This window comes from Rhipicephalus microplus, chromosome 6, assembly GCF_043290135.1.
Source record: "Rhipicephalus microplus isolate Deutch F79 chromosome 6, USDA_Rmic, whole genome shotgun sequence".
Lineage (NCBI taxonomy): Eukaryota > Metazoa > Arthropoda > Arachnida > Ixodida > Ixodidae > Rhipicephalus > Rhipicephalus microplus.
Window position 1 is genome coordinate 74,027,974 of NC_134705.1, and position 24,550 is coordinate 74,052,523.

The window sequence follows — 24,550 nt, forward strand, 5'->3', positions numbered from 1 at the left end:
GCAATGACCTGAGGCCAGCTTACTTTCTAAATTACAGTATCATAACTATGGACGACCTAAACATAACTCTTTGATGAAATCCAACCAATAGTAATAGCACAGGCCTTATTTGGTAGGGGTACGTCACAGATGTGTATGCGTAAAACCCCTCGCTTTTAGGCGTTAAAGCTCGGTGATTTTCATTCTTCCTAATCAGTTAAAATGAAAAGGTTTATGCTTTCCTAGGTTGTTTTGTATTAATAATATTGCAATAGCAAATATATGGACACTCTCAGCTGGATTTTGCCACTGGCATGGGGGTCGTCGACATGGACATCGCCATGACTCACTACACGAGTTTAAGTACCTATATTTATACGTGTATAGAACTGTCGCTCCGGCACAGTTGAAATGGCACCCAAGAAGAGAAAGACGACAACGTGGTTGTTGTGGGTTGGACTCTCGAGTTTTCCCCGTTGGCCTGCATGACTGTGTGCTCTTTAAGGCGTTAGCGAGACTCGCTGTCGGTGAATAAATCTTTTCCTGTAACATCTGTTGGTGGATGTGCGGGTTTTCACAAAACCCGGCTCTGGAACTCCCCAGTGGAAGCCTCCAACCTCGATGCTTGAAACCGGCACTCAGGCAAACGTAAGAGAAAAATCTGAAGAAGACTCCGGCGCGCGGAATCGAACGTGAAGCCTTCGAGCCGTGAATGTGAGGAGTCACCTACGGAGCCACGGCTTTAAACTTTTAAACGGCAAGCTATCATGTCTACCTACTACCGCTTGAGATGAGCATCTCGGGGGAAGGGGCGAACTATTGTGTTTCCAGTATTACCAGCAACATGATGCAATGAGCTTGCGTCGGCTCGCGCTCTCATCTTCCACACGTACTTTGCCCCGCCGAGAGGAGAAGGTGGACGCTCCCCGTTCACCCTTATCTCGCGGTAGAGAGGATCGTATGTCTTTGCTGGCCTGCGGCTTTCACCGGCACGACTCTGTTATAGTTATCGGGCGCACAAAGTTCACTGCAATTGTCGAACAGTCTCCATTTGCAAAAGGGTTGCGCTTCTCAGACACAGCGAAGTGACAACTGAGACGCTTGTTCAAGTTCATCTGTACCTGTGCGTGAAAAACGTGGGGCACGTTATTCTCTGCTTGCCATTTTGCACGTGACCTTCCAATTTGTTGCTATCGCGTTCATTGCTTCGCCTTTGCCGCAAAGCTGTGACTTTTTATTGTTATTGGTAGTAGTAGTACTACTTGTAGTATTATCAATAATATCACATCTAGTGTATAACCTCCGAGAGCAGCGATATGATTGCGACAGACGCCGTAGGAAACGGCTCCAAGAATTTTGCCAGTTAGTGTTATTTAACATGCACAAAAATCGCACAGTGCACTGGCTTCTACCATTTCATCTCTGCCAAAATGCGATCACCGCTGGTGGGATTGAAACCGCGACCTTCGGGACTACGCACAGATAGGGGCACTCCAAATACGCGCAGAAAACGCTTCTATATACAGTGACTTCCCAAGAAAAAATTGCCGTGAAACCACCGAATATCACGCGCCCTGAAGCAGTCTGCAGAATTGATGCAGTGGAATTTGGTGAACGATGACCAACTCCATACTGGAAATATTCATCACACATTCTGTCAATTTGCTAGCTAAAATATATATTTATCCCTTGGCTGTGGGAAGTTTATTCGCATCAGAGACAACCTTGCTGAAACAACCTTTTTATTCATTCGCCTCTGAGATTAGCGCAAAGTCTCTTATGTAGGCATTCTCAACAGGGAGCGTCCGTGCAATTCGCTAGCTAAAATATATATTTATCCCATGGCTGTGGGAAGTTTATTCGCATCAGAGACAACCTTGCTGAAACAACATTTTTATTCATTCGCCTCTGAGATTAGCGCAAAGTCTCTTATGTAGGCATTCTCAACAGGGAGCGTTTTTACACTAGAACGCCGTAATGAAAGCCTACTGTATGTATCGTTTAAAAAAGCGTTTTGCAATATAGGTTATACGTCCGAAAACGTAATTCAGGTACTGCTCGCATCATGTCGCGAAACTTTTACCTGCCTCAACATCAAAACATTAGTGCAGCCAAGACGTCGAAAATTTAATAGTGGCCATATCAGCTGAAAATAACTCAGCCAACAGGCCTATCCTGAGGATTAGATCAATTCGGCGCAATTACAGCACACGAAAAGCCCGCAAGCTGCGCAGCGCCGCTTTCACAGTTGAAATTCGATCGTGGCGGCTCCCGCATTGGCCGGCATCATCGCTTTCGTACTCCAGGCCATAAAAGGCCCAGCCGACGTTGGAAGTGACTCCGCTCATGGCACGCCTCACTTGCATAACCTGGATGAATGAAAAAGTACAATACCCAAAGGTGTAAATCACATTCGCTGCTATCGGGACACACAAGACACCGATTCTTTTACTAAGGTTGCTTGCCTACATGCATGTTCGTAGCGTTGTTGTATATAGGTATAACATATTTGGAGATCATTACGCAGTATTTTAGTGAGTGGCGCCAATTTACGAGTTAATCTTTCAAAATATTGATGGCATAAAGTAAACAATTATTACACTGAACGCTACACGCTATATTCGCATCTTCGATTGGGCGAGTGAGCTTGCTGGGTTTATTTGTCCCCCATCCAACTTTTATTGCGATAGCAATTTAGGGACACTCTCGGCTGTCTTTCGCCACGGGCGTTGGCGTTGGCGTCGATATCATGTACCATATATGTCAACATATCTATACACAAGATAACACAAGAAAGAAAGAAAGCGCCCAGAAAAAAAAGACTCCGGCACACGGAATCGAACATGGGACCTCCGCGTCGAGAATACGACGCTTTCACCACTGATCCAGCGAGAGGTACCTACCTAAACATTTAAACAGCAAGCTATTTATATCTAACCACTTACCGCTGTTGGCGGAAATCTCGGGGGGGGGGGGCATTATGTTTTTAGTATTATCAGCAAGATATCACAGTGATCATACGGCGGCTCTCTTCTCTCACGCGTACTTTGGCCCGCGTAGAGAATAAGAGGGTGTACGCTCGATCGCGCACCCTTGCCTTGCCGTGGGGATCGTCGTACGTCTTGGCTAGCCTTTGGGTTTCGTCTGAACGATTCTGTTTTAGTTACCGGGCAAACCAACGTTGCACAGCCTCTGTTTGCGTAAAGGGAGCGCTTTTCAGACGCAGCGAAGTAACAACCGATACGCTTGTTCACGTTCATCTGCACCTGTCAGTACGTATCGTGCGTCATTTGTGCGTGAAAAACGCGGGGCACATTTCGATCTGCTTCCCATTCTGCGCCTAGCCTTTACATTCATTGCTATTGCGTTCATTGCTTCGCCTTTGCGGCAAAGCTGTGACTTTCTTTTGCCCCTTTTTATTAAAAAAAAAATGCCGTTGAACGTGTAAGCCAAACGTTAGGAGGTGTAAACGAGATAAAATGAAATAGTGCTCCTTTGTGCGTAGCTACCGTAGAACACGATTCTACCACTAGTTGTGTCCCCCAATTCATTTCGAGTTGACTGCATCGGTGTATCATAAAGGATACCTGCGGCTGCAGTGGTATTCTTGGGATATAATTTTGCCGGTTCCATTTATTTTAGTGACAGAGCTCTTTATCACAAAATCCCGTGTACATGAAATAACAATAATGAATAAATCTATTTGGTAATATATACCAAACGTATATGAAGCAGGATGTTTACAGCATGTGAATTCACAGACTATGTGCGTGGTGCTTTTTAAGTGCTTGTATTTTCTGTGTTTCATTGCAGTAAGCTCATGCGACTATTTTCGCTTGCAAATAAAGTAGTTTTAAGAGGACCAGACAATGTGTTTACAAACAGTCGACCTGCTCAGTAAACTCCAATCTGCTGTTTCCAATTGATAATATGCACGTAATATCCTCTTCAGCTGAAACAAATTAGCGGAACACGAGGGGTTAGTCTTGGAAACAGTACACTCTGCGTCTTTCCAGTCAACCACTGGACAACCCGCTAAACTATTCGAAATGTTTGTTTCGCGTGCTTCACTGCTGGCGTTGCTTCTGACGCCGAAGGTGCAGCGTCTTGCGCAAGCTAGACTGAGATTCGCCTGCTTCCAAAAGCATTGACGGGTAGTAGACAGACCTTGTCCTTGAGGATGGCAGGATCCTCGTAGACGTAAATGCCTTGCATTGCCTCGTCTTTGGCGAAGTACATGCCGCTGACGTTGTGATATCGTCTGGGTTGGCTGCATACCTGCGTGTCATTGAACGGCTACGTAAACAACGCCACAAAAGTCCAAAGCCTTTGTTTGACCTTACTCCACCATACGACTTAGCCAAGCCTCACGACACGACTGTACTAAGACTACAAAGCCCCAAAGCTTTAAGTTGATAATTGTAAAGTCGTAAAGTGTTCTTTTATGAACTGAAAAATTGAAAGCCTACACACCGACAATAAATAAACATGTTATATATTGGGTTTGCTGTGCCGAATATTCAGTTGTGTGTACTTTGTGTATCATTATTATGCAGTTTAACATGCGTTAGAAACTTTAATATCTGGCGCAATATCATCTGTTCTCATAGACTCGCCTCTTTCACGCAGTACTTAGGTCTAATAGTCTATCTGTTGTACCGTGGTTGTACCGCTGAATAGTCATGGTGCCAAAATGTTAAAATTGAGTTATCTTGTAAACAGCAGCAGGGAAAGTTCGATTATCTACCACTGAGCGTCGTTTCAGCAGTAAAGCATCGGCCACCTCATTTTAAGGTCACAGGCTCAATCTCTATAATCTTCTCGTCCACTTTCTTCATATTCTAAGTAACATCCCCTGCAATTTTGTTGCAATCTTTATCTGTTAGTTCTCATAAAGTTATTATGAGTGTCTATTAAGTCTCGCTTCACTAGTACCAGCTGTAACCTCTATCAGGAAAATCAGATACTTGTTCTTTTTCAACATACAACTAGTAAACATAGCATTTACCAGGTAAAGAACATTTTCCCCAACCACGCTCAACGAGCTAATGCTGCGGAGAACCCCGTGTTGTTTTTCTCCTGTTGTACTTCATGCAACAGGAAAACGTATCATTCTGTGTGATATATGATTGTTTTATTTTGTGGATTACGTACCATATTGTCGTATGGGCTGAGGCTGAAGACAAAACATCGCCTCGTGCCGTTCCAAGTCTCCGTAGTGGCGTCGGCACTACGTAAAAACTGCATGGCCGGTATCCACGAGGAGAAGGCCACCACTGTGTGAGGAAGAGCAGGGCGTATCCCCGACTCCGTCATCCAGCTGGCAGTCGCCTAGGAATCAAGCACAAAGGCAATGCATGCGAATCCTAGGGTATATATGAGCTATACGCAAATTGCAGTTACTTCACAGACGCCATGTGGGAAATCCAATTAATAAACTTTCGCAGTAGTATGTTTGCGCAAAAAAATCGGATATTCTATAAATGCTACGAGGGAATTGATTTGACCCTTTGGTGTAACTTTTTGAGATGGTGTCACAAAACTTCACGTACTCAAATTGCGTGTGAAGGCTTGCTGCAGCCTTCTTCAGAAAAGCTTCCAGCCTCAAGATAGCTCACCATTGACTTGGCCCTTCTACATCTAAACAATCGCAAAACACCAGGATAGTTTGAAAACCGGCACGAAACACAAATGCATGACCAGCGCTGAACACTGCCATAGGCATCAGGCGCCAGGATCGAAGCTAGGATAATTTGTCCATTTTCCTAGGCAAGGTGCATGATGTTCTGCAGACGCATAAATCCAATCCCAAGCTTCAGAACCTCTATAGAAGCCAATAAAAGCCTACCGATACGAACCGTCATGTGCTCAGGCCCATATGGTCACGTACAAAGTATTACACGAACTCCACGAACTGCTGACTTTGTTAAAAAGGAACTGGTAAATATTGTTACGAGTGATATATTTATTCAAACTTATGCGAAGCACAGAGCTCGGCGAACAAGATGGCGCCAGTTCATCAACAACCAGCAACCGTCATTGACTTTCTCTTTCTTGCAGCAAGGCTGCGGCGGCTGTTCTGTGTCATAAGTCCCCGGCGGTAAAAGCATCATCTCGGTGTTTGAGCTGCTCGCATGTCGTGGAAGGAGGGTGACAAGGCTTGAATCGAGCTAAGTGCACGATGTCCCTCGAAGCTGACAATGTTGACGTTGGATCGGCTGGAACGATCTCATATGTAACGTCAGTCACCCGACGAACGATGCGGTATGGTCCAGTGTAGCATCACAGCAGTTTTTGAGAAAGACCTACACGCCGAGTGGGGGATCAGAGGAGGAAAAAGGAACCCGGCTAATATTGCGCGTTTCGATGATGGGAATTGTAGAGCGGTCTTTGGTGCTCCTGTGAGGCCTGCAGACGGCTGCGGGCGAGTTGGCATTCGTGGTCGGCTCGCGCGATGGGTTCGTCAACATATTCAGTGACCGAGGTCAGCAAGGTGTCATAAAGGCGAATAGCCGGCAGTGTAGTGACGCGGTGAATTATATTCGAACGATACCGACAGCAAACGAACGTCTCAGTCCTGGTGGTCGGCCGCTACGTATTTAGAAAGCGTACGTGTCAGTTATGGTCCGGTTGAGGCGCTCCGTAAGACTGTTCATTTGCGGGTGGTGCGAAAGGGCAAACTTGTGCTTTGCAGAACAAGAGCGAGGATTTCATTAACGACAGTTATCAGGAAGGTTCGGCCCCGGTCAGTGAGGAGTTAGCGTGAAGCTTCGTGTACTAAAATATTATCGTACAGCAGAAAGTCTACCACATCGGTTGCGCAACTCGTCGGAAGTGCTCGTATGATAGCATGCCGTGTCGCATAGTCTGTGGCGACAGCAATCTATTTGTTGTCTGAGCTTGAGATCGTAAATGGGCCGAGCGGGTCGAGGCCAACTAAAAAAAACGTTCTGTGGGAATGTCGAGTTGCTGAAGGAATCCAGCTGGTAGAAAAGATGGCTTTTTGCGGCGCTGGCAGGGCTCACAAGCGGCTACGTAGCGTCGAACAGAGCGGGCAAGACCAGGCCAAAAGAAACGATGACGTACACGGTCGTATGTGCGAGAAACGCCAAAGCGGCCCGCCAAAGGAGCGTCATGAAGTTGGTTGAAGACAGTTGAACGTAGATGTGCTGGTATAGCGGGGAGTGAGTCATGGCCATATGGATCGAGGTTACGGTGATACAGGATCCCGTCTTTGACCAGGAACATGTGTAGAGATGCGTTGTGAGGCATTAACTCAAGCGCTTTCAATGATGGCTTCCTGAGAAGCATCGCAGCATTGTTCATGGCCAAGGTTGAGTAGCTGCGTCAAAGAGAAAAGGTCTGAAAAGATGTCATTGTGGGTGGCTTCTTCCACAGGGTAGTGGGATATATAATCCGCATATTGATGCAACCTCTCTGTTTTGTACGTGACGGCGAATGTGTATTCTTGCAAACGTAGGGCCTAACGAGTGAGGCGTCTTGTGGGATCCTTGAGTGAGGCCAGCCAGCAGAGCATGTGGTGATCGGTGACTACTCGGAATGGACGCCCGTATGAGTATGCACGAAACTTGTTGACTGCTAACAAAAGAGCGAGGCACCCACGCTTCTTGATTGAATAGTTGCACTCGGCTGTATATATCAGTTGGCTTGCATATGCTACAACCCGGTCATGTCCGTGTCGGTGTTGCAATAGCATTGCTCCTATACCGTGCCCACTAGCATCCGCACGAACCTCGGTTGAACCTGATGGATCAAAATGGGCTAAAATCAGCGTTCTTGTAAGGAGAGTCGTGAGCTGGGAAAAAAGATTAGGCTTGATCAGCGGCCCAGAAAAACGGGATGTCCTTCTTCAGGAGGTTTGTGAGTGAGCGTGCAATGATTGCGAAGTCTTTAACAAAGCGTTGGAAATAGGAGCACAATCCCACAAAACTGCGAAAGTCCTTTGTGAACTACGGCGCAGGAAATTCCGGGACGGCACGAATTTTCAAGGGATCCGGGCGGACTCCTTCGGCATCGACATAGTGGCCAAGTACGGTTGTTGGACGACGATCGAAGTGGCATTTCTAAGAGTTTAATTGAAGTCAGGCCCGATGAAGAGCTTGAAGCGTCGCCGATAAATTATCGAGATGGGAGTCCAGTTTGGGCTAGAAAACGAGGACGTCGTATAACTTTAGTCGGCTACGAAGAGCAGCACTCATGATGGACACATGCGCGCTGGTTTCGGTCAACGCGCGCACAGATACGTTGCCTAAAGTAACGTTCAAAAGATTTTGGGTCGTTGGTACTGTTACTCGAGGATTTTTTGCAGCGGTCGTCATCAATGCAGCTCAACCTCCAGAAGATGCACTGCCTAGTTTTCGGGTCGGGGGCGCTGCGAATATGTTGGTGAGGCGAGACGGCGTGGCGGGGGCGAACGAGATTGACGGCGAGAAGGGGATGGTGAGCGGGCGTAGCGAGCTCTCGTCAGAGGGGCAGGAAAATCCGAGAATGCGGCTGGCAAAGAGTAATCAAGTCGAATTCTGAGAACGACTCGTGGACAGAAGTGGCCTGGGGGGGGGAGGCTCATAGTGGGCCGGCGAAGCCCAGTGATTGCGGCAGTGGCAAGCGATATGACCGAAGCGTCGGCAGTTGAAGCGTATGGGCTTGTCGTCCAGTGTGCGCCATTCAGGCAAATAGCGTAGTCGAGAGTAGTTGGACCCAAAGCGAGGAGCAGAAAGACGACGATAAAAAGCCTCGGCGGAACAGACTGCTTGAACAGGATGTAGGCCGACGTTCGATAATTCTTCACGAACGACGGCTTTTATTGATGAGATCGTGGTTGGTGAAATATTAGACGTTGGGAATGAAGTGAGTACTGGTTGGGCTGCGTCGACCTCACGACGAATGATGCGGGTGAGGTTGTCACATCGGGGAACTTGGTGGAAGGCGTCATCGCATGAGGAAGAAGCCACCGAGTTGGGCAGGCGCGTGATGCCGTGGGTGACGCGGTGGGCTTTAGCCTGTTCTAGACGGCAGCATTCTGTCCGGATCGTGTTGATGCTCGCGAAATTAGTAATACCCAGCAGGTCGAAGGCATCGTCAGCAATTCCTATGAGGACGTGATTAACTTCCTCGTCTTCCGACATGCGCTGGTGGACCTTGCTACAATGCGCCAAGATGTCGAGAATGTGTGAGACGTACGATTCAGTAGACGTCTGGGCGCGAGTGGCGGGAATCTTCTTGGCAGCGAGCTGACGACCAGATAAATCACCAAAAAAACCACGGATCTTCGTTTAAAAGAGATCCCAGCTCGTGATTTCGGCTTCATTTGTTTCGAAGCATGTCCGTGGCGTGCCGTCGAGGTAAAACAAAAACCCGCGAGCATGAGCGTGCGATCCCAGCGGTAGGTAGCACTGACGTACTCATACCGGTGCAGCCAGGAATCAACGTTGATGGCACCATCAGGTGAGAAAGTGCCACGATTCCGCAGAGGCCGCAGGGTGACGTAGATGGTCGACTCGGCTGGAGAGGCAGGTGGTGATCAGGTGCTGGCCCTTGAAGTAGCCGAAGAGTCCCCGGTGTTGCGACCACTGCGCGTCTCTATCGAGGTGCGAAAGTCGTCCACCTCCACCAATAGCTTTTCGAGTAATTTACGAGTTACGAGTATATAGTCGCGCAAGACGTTACTTTGCTGGGACCTAAAACATAAATGTCAGCTCTGTTCACAGCCATTACTATGCTTCCCTCAGCGATTTCATGAATTATTGCTTCGTCCTGTCACGCTCACTACTTTTTGTGGCGTCAAACCCTTGTCATGAGTTCCAGGACATTTGAATACAAAACGTTTTTACCGCTTGCTGTGGAAAGAAATCTTCAACATACTTGTGAATTCTGCCTAAGATTCTGACACTGCTGCTGAACAAAAGGAAATATTTTGTCTGGTGACAACCCTTGGTTTTTTCATATTCGGTGTATTTGTATTAGACAAGAAAAACTACGTGAGGTTTGAGTGGAAACTAGTTAGTATGGTTGTCATTCACAGGGCAACAGCAACCACAGTGCGATTCCGGGATCAGAGGTACTCTTTTTTTCTTGGGTTGAAAGTCTTTTTATAAAACGCGTTTGCAATTATCAGCCTCATACTTACCAGCAGCAGTGAGCATTTACACGTGCTTGTTTAATATTAGAAATCAAGAAAAATAGACACCAGCAATCGTTAATCAAGTGAGCTATATAGTTCTTGCTTTCGGGAGTGATAACCTTGTGAATAAATTGATTTTAGTGCTTCGTCAGGCACGTTTCAAAGTAAGAAGTCTGCCAGAAATGTATAAAACCACAGCCTTATATTTATTGCTTCACCCCAAAACAAACAGCGTGACAAGCTTCCGCTTGCAGCGCCACTGGGTGTAGAACACATCTCGCGGCGTGGTCAGCCGCCCTATCGCTGATACACCCGACACATTCACGTGGAAGAGTAGCCATATTGTTGTTGCCCAAAATAGATCTCGCCACTATACCAAGTGAGGCGGGAAACTGTTGCCTTTGCAGATAAAACCACCGGTTGTGTTAGACGTCAAGAAGCATGGGGGGCATGCTGTGCAGATTATATATATGTATATATATATATATATATATATATATATATATATATATATATATATATATATATATATATATATATATATATATATATATATATAGGCAGGCATGGTGGTTGAGTGGCCGTAGCGTTGCATATAGTCTAGTAGATCCTCCGTGAGCGGTCACAACGTGGTTTATTTCGACGTTTCGGCCTAGAGTCTGGCCTTCATCAGGAATAGATACAGTTTGTCGGTGCTCAGCTTTATACAATCTCAAATCAGAGGGCAAGGTAAGAGGGGGAAAAAAAAGAAAAGGAAAGAAAAAAAAGAAAAAAGATAAAAATAATATACGGTGAACGCCCCTCGGGTGCCCCCCTTCCACTTTTCCCTCCACTCCCCCCCATCTCTCTCCCCCCTCTCCCCTTCACCTTTCTGATGTCAGCGGTCTGTGTATGTTTCCGTTCACTAGCGCATTACTCCCGATCAGACGGTCCCTCCTGGCACTGGCGGTTCGGTGTGGGGCAAAAAAGAGCTTTTCAGGAAGTCCTAAGCCTTTAACTGCTCGGGGTCCCGTAAACAATTCGTCGTAGAAGGACGGGGGCCGCGTATTGTGGCAGAGGCTGGTCAGCGGGCATTTTAGGAAGTTCTAAGCCTTTAACTACTCCGCGCCCTGTCAACATTTCGTCGTAAAAATAGGGGTGCCCCGTATTGCGGTAGGCTGTGCAAGCGCGTGCAATGCGAATTCCTGGCCCGCTTCTAAATTACGCGTGTCGTGGGGGCCTCCCGGCTGTGCACATGGTTGCTGTTGGGCATGTCGTGCATGGCACAATTGATTGGGTAGTAAAATAAAACAGAAATAAAACAGAAAACAGACGACAGCTGCACTTAGGAAGAGTAGTTACACTTGGAATTGTTTTAGGTTGTCCAGTGCCCTTCGCAGCTGCAGTGCCGTGAACTCAGTTACTATTTTCATCGTTGCCGTTATTGTTTTCTAATGCTTTAATTGCTGCAAGTGCACCAGGATTCTCATTTATTCCTCTATCGAGGGTGTTAAATCGGTGGATAAGGTATGACTCTCGTTGTTCACGTTCTCGATTTGATTTAAATCCCGTCTCTAAGAGCGTTACTGATAGTTTGTCGAATGCATGGTCGGGAAGATTGAGATGTTTTGATAGAGGTAGACTTGGGGCTGATTTCGCATGGGCTCTGTGATTATTGAAGCGAATCCTAAATGGTGTTTCTGTTTGTCCGATGTACTGCATACCACACACGTTGCATTCGAGTAGGTACACCACATTAGAAGAATCGCATGTTAGGTTTCCTCGTATGTTAATCGAAAACTTGGATTGCGTGCTGGTTGCTTTGTCTGTTTCTCGCATCGCCTTACATACAAGACATCGTGGCTTTAAGCAAGGGCGGCATGAATTATTGGGGGGTGATGTGTTAATTTGGGAGTGGACCAGGGTGTCTTTGAGGTTACGTGGTCGTCGGTAAACGACGCCTGGAGCGGATGGGAATGCGCGTTTCAGACGTTCACTTTGTTCCAGAATGTTGTAATGTCGTTTAAGGATTTTGTTTACATTGGGGAAGTTTGTGCTGTAAGTCAAGCAGAGGTTTGTTCGTTGTGGGTCTTCTCGTGGTGGTCGCTTCATAAGTAAGTCTTCACGCTTTAGTTTTCTCGCTTTTTGAACAGCGTCATTAATTACATGTGGGGGGTATTTTTGTTGCTCGAGCATAATTTTTAGCCTCTGTGAGCTCGTGTCAAAGTCAGCGTCTCTAGAGCAGATTCGCTTAAACCGGTGAGCCTGGCTGTATGGAATACTGTTTTTACAGTGGCGTGGGTGATCGCTTTGGTAATGAAGGTATTGTTGTCGATCCGTTGGTTTGCGATATAGGGTTGTAGAGAGCTTCTCTTCTTCTATCGTTATGGCAACATCAAGAAAATTTACGGTAACTTGCGAGTATGTGTGTGTGAAGTGTATGTTCGGATGTACAGCATTGTAAGTGTCTATAAAGCTGAGAAGTTCGTCCTCGCTGTGGGTTCAAATAAGAAAGATGTCGTCTATGTATCTTCTGTATAACATTGGTTTCAAGGAACTTTGTGCAAGAAATTCAGATTCTAGCTTTCCCATAAATATGTTGGCATAATTAGGTGCCATTTTGGTGCCCATAGCGGTCCCGCTGATTTGTCGAAAATACTCTTGGTTAAACTCGAATGAATTTAATTCGAGGACCATCCTCGTCAATGTTGCAATGGCAGAGAAATCTGGGGTGTTAGATTGTCTATGGTTTGTGTACATGTTTCTTAGTGCAGCTATGCCGTCATCGTGAGGAATATTTGTATATAATGAAGAGACATCAAGGGTAACCAAGTACGAGTTTTTCGGCACACAGATACCCGCAATGTCTCGAAGAAAATGTGTGGTGTCTTTTATGTACGACGCGAGGGTGCATGGAATGTGGCTTATTAGTTTGTCCACGTACCCTGATATGGGTTCAGTTATTGTACCGATGCCTGATATGATTGGTCGACCTGGGTTACCGGGTTTATGAATTTTTGGGAGGATGTAGAAGCGACCTGGACGAGGGTATGCTGCTTGCATCAGTTTGTGGTCAGTGTTGGTTATCTTTTCTGCGTCCAACAGTTTCTTTAGTTCTGTTGATACGATACGTTTGTATTCGTCTGTCGAATCACCTGGGAGGCGTTCGTAAAATCTTGAGTCGTCTAGTTGGCGGTATGCTTCTTGTAGGTAGTTGGTTGTATTAAGGACTACAATTGCTCCTCCTTTGTCAGCGGGTTTTATTGTTATGTCTGTCCTAGATGCCAAATTTTTCATGCTTATTTTTTCAGATTTGGTCAAGTTTTCTCGGTTTCCTTTCTGTCTGTGGTATTCGTGTACTATATCTTATTCGTATTCGTATTCGTATTCGTATTCGTATTCGTATTCGTGTACTATATAACAGACAAAGCAACCAGCACGCAATCCAAGTTTTCGATTAACATACGAGGAAACCTAACATGCGATTCTTCTAATGTGGTGTACCTACTCGAATGCAACGTGTGTGGTATGCAGTACATCGGACAAACAGAAACACCATTTAGGATTCGCTTCAATAATCACAGAGCCCATGCGAAATCAGCCCCAAGTCTACCTCTATCAAAACATCTCAATCTTCCCGACCATGCATTCGACAAACTATCAGTAACGCTCTTAGAGACGGGATTTAAATCAAATCGAGAACGTGAACAACGAGAGTCATACCTTATCCACCGATTTAACACCCTCGATAGAGGAATAAATGAGAATCCTGGTACACTTGCAGCAATTAAAGCATTAGAAAACAATAACGGCAACGATGAAAATAGTAACTGAGTTCACGGCACTGCAGCTGCGAAGGGCACTGGACAACCTAAAACAATTCCAAGTGTAACTACTCTTCCTAAGTGCAGCTGTCGTCTGTTTTCTGTTTTATTTCTGTTTTATTTTACTACCCAATCAATTGTGCCATGCACGACATGCCCAACAGCAACCATGTGCACAGCCGGGAGGCCCCCACGACACGCGTAATTTAGAAGCGGGCCAGGAATTCGCATTGCACGCGCTTGCACAGCCTACCGCAATACGGGGCACCCCTATTTTTACGACGAAATGTTGACAGGGCGCGGAGTAGTTAAAGGCTTAGAACTTCCTAAAATGCCCGCTGACCAGCCTCTGCCACAATACGCGGCCCCCGTCCTTCTACGACGAATTGTTTACGGGACCCCGAGCAGTTAAAGGCTTAGGACTTCCTGAAAAGCTCTTTTTTGCCCCACACCGAACCGCCAGTGCCAGGAGGGACCGTCTGATCGGGAGTAATGCGCTAGTGAACGGAAACATACACAGACCGCTGACATCAGAAAGGTGAAGGGGAGAGGGGGGAGAGAGATGGGGGGGAGTGGAGGGAAAAGTGGAAGGGGGGCACCCGAGGGGCGTTCACCGTATATTATTTTTATCTTTTTTTCTTTTTTTTTCTTTCCTTTTCTTTTTTTTCCCCCTCTTACCTTGCCCTCTGATTTGAGATTGTATAAAGCTGAGCACCGACAAACTGTATCTATTCCTGATGAAGGCCAGACTCTAGGCCGAAACGTCGAAATAAACCACGTTGTGACCGCTCACGGAGGATCTACTAGACTATATGCAACGCTACGGCCACTCAACCACCATGCCTGCCTACACAAGACCGGCCACAGGCGCACCTCCAGTCGAGCAGGTCTCACGGAATTTCCCTAAACATGCACCAACTACAGCCATCATCGGAAACTCGCAAACAAGGTATTTACATCGGCATTTCAACCCACATGAGAAGACGACACCTGCAATCATTTCCATCCGCGGAGCCTCTACATTCGACATCGAGAAAGAGCTTGCTGGCATACCACGATCTGTGACCACGCTCGTTTTTCACGTCGGTACGAGTGAGCTGGCGTCGTACGGACTAGACGAATCGCTACGCCGCCTTCGCCGCCTAGTGAACAACACGCTTCGGACACGCCAGGAACTGAAAAGGCTCGTTGTTTCATGCGTGTTGCCCCGGTACCTCAACCTACACCTGCAACGATCGAACGAACAATTCGTGCACCGCTTCAACCGGGACGCTCGTCAATTCAACGAGACAGTCAAGGCCTACTGCCGGAGACCCAGCAAGGTGTCATATATCGACTACCAATTCGAGCAGTTGCCACCAAGACGCTTTCTTGCTGCGGATGGGCTTCATCCGAGTTTTATGGGTGTCGCTTTGATTGCCGAAACCCTCAAGAAAGCACTCGGTCGTGGAGATCTTGAATCTACAACGGGGTGGTCGACTCAACCAGCAGCTCCCGTGAATATACGTTCAACACAACAAGACACCCACGAGAAGACTTCTGCATATCAACATACACCAGGAGCCCCACACCCACCCAACACCACAGATGAGTTCCCGACGATCAATGAAACTGTGACTCCCGCGAGCCTCAAGCACCCCCTCACCATCATCAACAGCGCACCACTACTAGGGGGGAAGTCTGCAGAACAGCCAACACGCGTCCCTCCATTGCGGATGTCGAGACCAGAAGCACTACACGACAGCACCACTACACCACTCCTCAAAGGGAAGCCTGCTGAACCACGGAACCGCGTCCCCCTATTACGGACCCCGGAACTGCCAACGAACACGTTCGCCGGGAGCCCAACGCCGAAATTCTCCCCACAACGACGAAGGCCTGCCGGACATAACTACAACCTGCGCACCTCATCAGTGCCATCCCCGCACCCAAAAGAAGATTGACTTCTGAAATGTAAGTCCAGCTCATCACTTCCCAGTTGCAGTGCCACTTTCCTTAAAGTACGAAAACTTGCTGACAAACGAATTAGACATGAAATGCATAAATCAACATTGCAAGTGTACCTTCGTGCTAGAATAGCCCCCAAGGGTATGACACTCTCCCTCACACCAGCCGCTACAAATCTAGATAAACACCACCAAATAACATGGAAAAACGTCCTCCTTGAGGCATCCCTTAAATTAACAGAAATTGCTCTTAATCATAGTGACAAACAGGTAAAGAAAGTGGTCGCTATGACCAACACCATTCTCCGCCACAACACTTTATCGAACGAAGAAAGCACGCGATTAACAGAATTTGAGCAGAATAAATACCAAGCCATCAGGGCCACAAAACTTCATAAACTCGAAAGAGACCATGTGCCCAAACCCGCGTTCCCTGATACAGTGCCTTATCATTACAACACCACCACCCAGGAAAACACTAATGGTACAAACGAGCACCCATGTAGGAACACACCGTGTGACACTGTGGTTGTAAACTTATCGGACACGAGCTTGTCACCTGACGAAGTAAAACTGCTATCTAAGGGACTAAGCTTCTGCCCGACCACAAAATTTTTCGATGAATTCCACTTACTCCGAGACCTCGACAACTTCGCTCGAAGCTTAAGGTTGCGCGAATATTTCTTAGATAGGCCTTCTAACCACAAAACAATTCACCGTCGTAAATCAAATGATTGGACACCGAACAGTAATCGAGACAAGTGCTTGGACCTTTATATCACCGCAGTACAGATAGATATAGTACACGAATACCACAGACAGAAAGGAAACCGAGAAAACTTGACCAAATCTGAAAAAATAAGCATGAAAAATTTGGCATCTAGGACAGACATAACAATAAAACCCGCTGACAAAAGAGGAGCAATTGTAGTCCTTAATACAACCAACTACCTACAAGAAGCATACCGCCAACTAGACGACTCAAGATTTTACGAACGCCTCCCAGGTGATCCGACAGACGAATACAAACGTATCGTATCAACAGAACTAAAGAAACTGTTGGACGCAGAAAAGATAACCAACACTGACCACAAACTGATGCAAGCAGCATACCCTCGTCCAGGTCGCTTCTACATCTTCCCAAAAATTCATAAACCTGGTAACCCAGGTCGACCAATCATATCAGGCATCGGTACAATAACTGAACCCATATCAGAGTACGTGGACAAACTAATAAGCCACATTCCATGCACCCTCGCGTCGTACATAAAAGACACCACACATTTTCTTCGAGACATTGCGGGTATCTGTGTGCCGAAAAACTCGTACTTGGTTACCCTTGATGTCTCTTCATTATATACAAATATTCCTCACGATGACGGCATAGCTGCACTAAGAAACATGTACACAAACCATAGACAATCTAACACCCCAGATTTCTCTGCCATTGCAACATTGACGAGGATGGTCCTCGAATTAAATTCATTCGAGTTTAACCAAGAGTATTTTCGACAAATCAGCGGGACCGCTATGGGCACCAAAATGGCACCTAATTATGCCAACATATTTATGGGAAAGCTAGAATCTGAATTTCTTGCACAAAGTTCCTTGAAACCAATGTTATACAGAAGATACATAGACGACATCTTTCTTATTTGGACCCACAGCGAGGACGAACTTCTCAGCTTTATAGACACTTACAATGCTGTACATCCGAACATACACTTCACACACACATACTCGCAAGTTACCGTAAATTTTCTTGATGTTGCCATAACGATAGAAGAAGAGAAGCTCTCTACAACCCTATATCGCAAACCAACGGATCGACAACAATACCTTCATTACCAAAGCGATCACCCACGCCACTGTAAAAACAGTATTCCATACAGCCAGGCTCACCGGTTTAAGCGAATCTGCTCTAGAGACGCTGACTTTGACACGAGCTCACAGAGGCTAAAACTTATGCTCGAGCAACAAAAATACCCCCCACATGTAATTAATGACGCTGTTCAAAAAGCGAGAAAACTAAAGCGTGAAGACTTACTTATGAAGCGACCACCACGAGAAGACCCACAACGAACAAACCTCTGCTTGACTTACAGCACAAACTTCCCCAATGTAAACAAAATCCTTAAACGACATTACAACATTCTGGAACAAAGTGAACGTCTGAAACGCGCATTCCCATCCGCTCCAGGCGTCGTTTACCGACGACCACGTAACCTCAAAGACACCCTGGTCCACTCCCAAATTAACACATCACCCCCCAATAATTCATGCCGCCCTTGCTTAAAGCCACGATGTCTTGTATGTAAGGCGATGCGAGAAACAGACAAAGGAACCAGCACGCAATCCAAGTTTTCGATTAACATACGAGGAAACCTAACATGCGATTCTTCTAATGTGGTGTACCTACTCGAATGCAACGTGTGTGGTATGCAGTACATCGGACAAACAGAAACACCATTTAGGATTCGCTTCAATAATCACAGAGCCCATGCGAAATCAGCCCCAAGTCTACCTCTATCAAAACATCTCAATCTTCCCGACCATGCATTCGACAAACTATCAGTAACGCTCTTAGAGACGGGATTTAAATCAAATCGAGAACGTGAACAACGAGAGTCATACCTTATCCACCGATTTAACACCCTCGATAGAGGAATAAATGAGAATCCTGGTGCACTTGCAGCAATTAAAGCATTAGAAAACAATAACGGCAACGATGAAAATAGTAACTGAGTTCACGGCACTGCAGCTGCGAAGGGCACTGGACAACCTAAAACAATTCCAAGTGTAACTACTCTTCCTAAGTGCAGCTGTCGTCTGTTTTCTGTTTTATTTCTGTTTTATTTTACTACCCAATCAATTGTGCCATGCACGACATGCCCAACAGCAACCATGTGCACAGCCGGGAGGCCCCCACGACACGCGTAATTTAGAAGCGGGCCAGGAATTCGCATTGCACGCGCTTGCACAGCCTACCGCAATACGGGGCACCCCTATTTTTACGACGAAATGTTGACAGGGCGCGGAGTAGTTAAAGGCTTAGAACTTCCTAAAATGCCCGCTGACCAGCCTCTGCCACAATACGCGGCCCCCGTCCTTCTACGACGAATTGTTTACGGGACCCCGAGCAGTTAAAGGCTTAGGACTTCCTGAAAAGCTCTTTTTTGCCCCACACCGAACCGCCAGTGCCAGGAGGGACCGTCTGATCGGGAGTAATGCGCTAGTGAACGGAAACATACACAGACCGCTGACATCAGAAAGGTGAAGGGGAGAGGGGGGAGAGAGATGGGGGGGAGTGGAGGGAAAAGTGGAAGGGGGGCACCCGAGGGGCGTTCACCGTATATTATTTTTATCTTTTTTCTTTTTTTCTTTCCTTTTCTTTTTTTTTCCCTCTTACCTTGCCCTCTGATTTGAGATTGTATAAAGCTGAGCACCGACAAACTGTATCTATTCCTGATGAAGGCCAGACTCTAGGCCGAAACGTCGAAATAAACCACGTTGTGACCGCTCACGGAGGATCTACTAGACTATATATATATATATATATATATATATATATATATATATATATATATATATATATATATATATATATATATATATATATATATATATATATATATATATATATATATATATATATATATCCCTAAAAAGAGATGAAACAGAGCAATTCAGGCAAATAGTCACGTAGTATTAAAGGTTGAATTGTAAGGGGTTTCAAAACGTGTCGCGGGAACCATTACAAGCACCATAGAATTATGTCGCCGGCTTCGCACGGAGCACTCAAGACAGCAGAAACGTTTGTGGCTGGTCACAATTCATGGAGCTACGCAGAGATTCCCCGAAAGCTATATGTAACCTACAGACGTGTCCCGGAACCAAAATCAATCATCTCAAGAAAAAACATCGTAGAATTATTTCGCTGATCTCGCATGACGCAGTTGAACGAGCAGGGGCATCTGTGACAAGTCACAATGAATGAAGCTACGCAGAACTGCCTGCAGAATTGTATAAAACATACCAATAATCTGTCAAATATATCCACATTCAGGTCTACTACAATGGAATTGTTGCAAAATACGGTGGTGGAGACGTATCTCAAATAAAAATTCAGCATGCGAACTTACGCATCACACTTTTTCTTGCGTGGCAAACAGATACGCTATCGCAGGCTAATGACGCAAACTCGATCTGCTCTTCCACGACTGCTTATTACTGATGTAGCAGCTTGTAAAAATTTTTTAGCCTATAAATAACGCCAGAATATCTGAATACATGAAATACAGGAAAAACATTAACATGCAGCCAACCTGTAATCAATCCTGAAAATGGCATAAAGAAAACATATATGCCGTCACTCACCAAGTAAAGGTTAAAAAGCCCAGAGACGTTTGAGCTCCCACACGGATTCATTGTTCACTGTAAGTCTTAGTAAAACTAATAATAGTAAGTCTAAGTAAAAAGTCAAGTCAAACGCTGAGAACGACTGGTGGACTGAAGTGGCCTGGGGAGGGGGGGCGGAGGCCCATAGAGTGCCGGCGGAGCCCAGTGATTGCGGCAGTGGCGAGTGATATCACCGACACGTCGGCAGTTGAAGCTTATACGCTTGTCGTCCAGTATACACCATTCAGGCGAATTGCGTTGTCGAGAGTAGTTGGAACCAAAGCGAGGAGCGGAGGGACGACAAAAAAAAAAGGCTCGGCAGAGCAGACTGCTTGGGCAGGATGTAGGCCGACGTTCGATAATTCTTGACGAACGACGGCTTTTATCAGTGAGATCGTGGTCAGTGAAATGTCAGGCGTTGGGAATGGAGTGACTACTGGTTGGGCTGCCTACACCTCGCGACGAATGATGTGGGTGAGGTTGTCACATCGCGGAACTTGTTACAAGGCGTCAGCGCATGAGGAAGTAGCAGCTGTGTTGGTCAGGCGCGTGATGCTGTGGGTGACGCGGCTGGCTTTAGCCTGTTCTAGACGGCAGCATTCTGTCAGGTTCGTGTTGATGCTCGTGACATTCTTAAAAACTAGAGGATTGAAGGCATCGTCAGCAATTCCTTTGAGGACGTGATTAACTTTCTCGTCTTCCGGTATGCGCTGGTCAACCTTGCTACAATGCGCCAAGAAGTCGAGAATGAATGAGACGTACGATTCAGTAGACGTCTGGGCGACAGTGGCGAGAGTCTTCTTGACAGTGATCTGACGACCAGAAGAATCACCAAAAAATCACGGATCTTCGTTTTGAAGAGATCCCAGCTCTTGATTTCGGCATCATTTGTTTGGAACCATGTCCGTGGCGTGCCGTCGAGGTTGAACAAAACAATCGCGAGCATGAGCGTGCGATCCCAGTGGCGGGTAGCACTGACGCACTCATACCGGTGCAGCCAGGAGTCAACATCGATGATACCGTCAGCGGAGAAAGTACCAGAATCCCGCAGCGGCTGCAGGGTAACCTACGTTTAAACCCGGCAGAACAGGCCGGTGGGGATGAGGTACTGGCCCTTGAAGTAGCCGAAGAGTCCCCGGTGTTGTGACCACCGCGCGGCTGCATCGAGGTATGAGAGTCATACACCTCCTATTTTATTTATTTAGTTATTAAACTATATGCGATTCACAGAGCTTTGCTAACAAGATGGTGCCAGTTCATCAACAACCAGTGACCGTCGTCGTCTATCTCTTTCATACAGCAAAGCTGTAGCGGATATTCTGTATAAATATGAAGGGTATTTCGATTTCTTGAGCATTAACTCACGCACGTGTTTGATATGCAGGGCTGGTTTGCTAGTTTATTTTTTCCATATCTGCGAATTCATTTGACCAAAATCAGCTCATTTTCACTAAATTGAAAGATGTTCCACTTCTTCTAATAGGACTATCCATCTTTGTGTGTGTGTGTTTTTTTTCAATTCTGGCCTCTTATGTCCTTGGTTGAAAACTGGAATTCTTGGGAGCAGAAGAGGTGTGTCATCTTCAATGTCCGTGCACCCGTGGGACACTCCGACATGGCAGTCCTTGAAATTTCCCGGGGAAGCAATATGCTTTCTGCTTTTCTTATGTCATGTTGCTTTGACAGTAATAATAATAAAGAGTATATAGGTTTTTCACCGTCTCTAATAAGAATATCCTTCTTTGTGTGCTTCGTCAACTCTGGGCTCAAATGATTTTGACCGAGAACTGGCATTCGCTGGGGCACCAGAGGCGCACCCCAGAAAGACACCGCCAGTATCGGTTTGAAAAGAACATGCTCACCTGTAGCGGGGAGCAAGCGTCCTATGATCCAGTTGAACGTATTAAGGTTGATGTGAATACTCGGATTTATTGGCTTTCGCAAGTTTTTAGAAATGAAAAAATTGATACCCCTGTAAAGAACTTTTCTTTTGGTTATATCTTTCTTATGTATTATTTCGTCAACTTCAAATGAGGCGCAGTGCGGGAATTGATTGAAGTGCGCTTGTAGCACTTGCCTGAACTCCATCTTACCCCTCGCTCAGCGATATTAGAAGTTCGATCGCACATAGTTATCTCACTCTATTGGCGTGTCAACTACGGAAACGATGAAGACAGCAAAATGTGGCGGGAAGAGAGCGGACGCCACTGTTAGTTACGCAGAACAAGTCAGCTGTGCATTCGTGGAAGATGGCTTAATCGGACAACATGTTTTTCGCGTCTCTGTGGTGTCCTGACTCGGGAATTTCTAGTTTCGCGAAGGTGTTTCAGCGTTTCTTGAAGTTAGCGGGGGAGCACAAAAATTCGGACATATTATTTGGGCAGGTATTGGTTTTGCATGAGTACCTATGTGTAAACCCAGTTTTCTGCAAACCTGACAGGATTGACAGAAGTGCAGTGTCACTTGACAGATCTGTGAAGACGGTAGCCAAGCTCCTGCTGGGAAAATGCCTTTATCAAATGTTTTGAATGCGAGTCGACTCGACTACATTTGTTTAGTTTTTTTTACATTTAGCGTGAAGATAAAATTATGTAAAGTAAATATAGGCTGCTTCCGGATCATGAAATCTTGTAGAAGCGGTTTCACAATTTGTGGGTCTTTACTTCTAATAGTATCGCTAAAATACACGTATTGAACTAAATACTTCTACAAATAATTACAGAGAATGTAGATGAAGCCAGAGTTTAGACAAGGGAAGTTATCTTGATCATGGCAACACTGATGCCCTGACGAAAAGAAGTTAACTTACCGAAGTAGCGGTAACAGCGACGTTCTTTCTCGAAGAACTTCTGATCGCTTCAAGGATCTCCGTGCCTCTGAACTTCAGTTTCATTTCGCACTTGGGTTCAGTAAAATAACTATGCCACCGTAATAACAAACGTTGTTGAGTCAAGTACGACGTGTACTACTCGCTATTGTTGATAAATTTTACATTGGTTGGGATATTCTAGATTGAGTGCTTGTTCTTATTTTTTCTTATTTGGAACAACACCCACAGCGTCATTTTAGGCTATATTGCGGGGGGCACAGTGCCCCATAGAATCAACCTATAGTCTTGCTGCCAACTACATCAGCTGGTAAGTTATACCAGTCGACAATGGAGTGCGGAAAAGAATAATGCCTAAACATATCAGTTCTGGGTTTGTATGGCGGTACTTTAAATGTGTGGTCATTACGAGAGGATTGATAATGTGCTGGTTTTAAATACTCAGGAAGATTATTGCTTGCTTTCTTGTCAAGGATTGAATATAATAGTTTAAATGTTAAAATATGTACTCGATCTTGCAATTATTGCTAATTAGGTTTGTTTTTATGAATTAGGAGCTTTCAACTCGATAAAGTTTTCCCAGAACAATTCTTGCTGCTATCGACTGAATGCGCTCTAGTGCATGATTATGTACTTTGTGCAACGGATCCCGCACAGGACCAGCGTATTCTAGTACTAGTCTCGCATACGCATAATACGCGGCCTGTTTGATCTCTTTGGTTACACGTTTAAGATTTCTTTGTAAAAAGTCTAGGGTTTTTCGAGCTCTGCTGAAAAAAGCCCTAGGCTTTTTGTCCATATGTCAAGTGTACATTATATGTTAAGTATAAGTATGTTCATATGTCAAGTGTAAACTAAAGTTGCGTATATAGCAGGACATTTTAACACTTCATGTATGTATTTTTCTATTTTTCAAAACATGCATTAAGATCAGTCGGTCACCTCGATCCAGTTTCGTCTTACTTAGAGAGCAATCACATTAATTTTCGCCTCTTCAGAAGACACGAACAAAATTTAGAAATAAAATGTTCAACAAAATAAAAGGCCGCATTGCCCAAGCAGCTAGCGGACCTGAAATAAGGCACGAGCGCACTCTGCTTGCTTGCGAGTGGGAAAACGCAGCTTCCGCGGCAACCCTCTTCCTCTCTATTTTTCGCCATTACCCTCTTTTTAGGGCCCTCACAAGTTACGCCATTAAAAAAAATTTCTTCTTGAGATTTATTTCTAGTAGGATGCCCGGCAACCACCAGTGGTAAAAGCGGCACTGCCGCTGCCGGGAGCTAATACATGGGAGGTATAGGGAGTTTCCGCCCCCTGTCAGCAGCATGTAATCTTCAATGTCCGTGCCCTCGTGGGGCACTTCAACTTGTGTTTTTGACATTTGTTGGTGTAACAAGACACATCCTGCTTTTCTATTACCAAGTTGCTTTTTTAATAATAAATAACAAGTTTATTT

At 45.7% G+C, this 24,550-nt stretch overlaps 1 protein-coding gene across 1 annotated transcript in view; it reads right to left on the reverse strand.

Moving 5' to 3' along the window:
* Window positions 1–1,856: 1,856 nt before the first annotated feature.
* Window positions 1,857–24,550, reverse strand: part of LOC142765312 (uncharacterized) — a 124,490-nt gene continuing 101,796 nt past the window's right edge. Inside the window, exons 17-19 of the mRNA XM_075866073.1 lie at window positions 5,134–5,310; window positions 4,147–4,257; window positions 1,857–2,348 (exon numbers count right to left, since the gene is read on the reverse strand). Coding sequence (XP_075722188.1) covers window positions 2,181–2,348; window positions 4,147–4,257; window positions 5,134–5,310 — 456 coding nt within the window. The 3' untranslated portion in view covers window positions 1,857–2,180. The remainder of the gene's footprint in view (window positions 2,349–4,146; window positions 4,258–5,133; window positions 5,311–24,550) is intronic.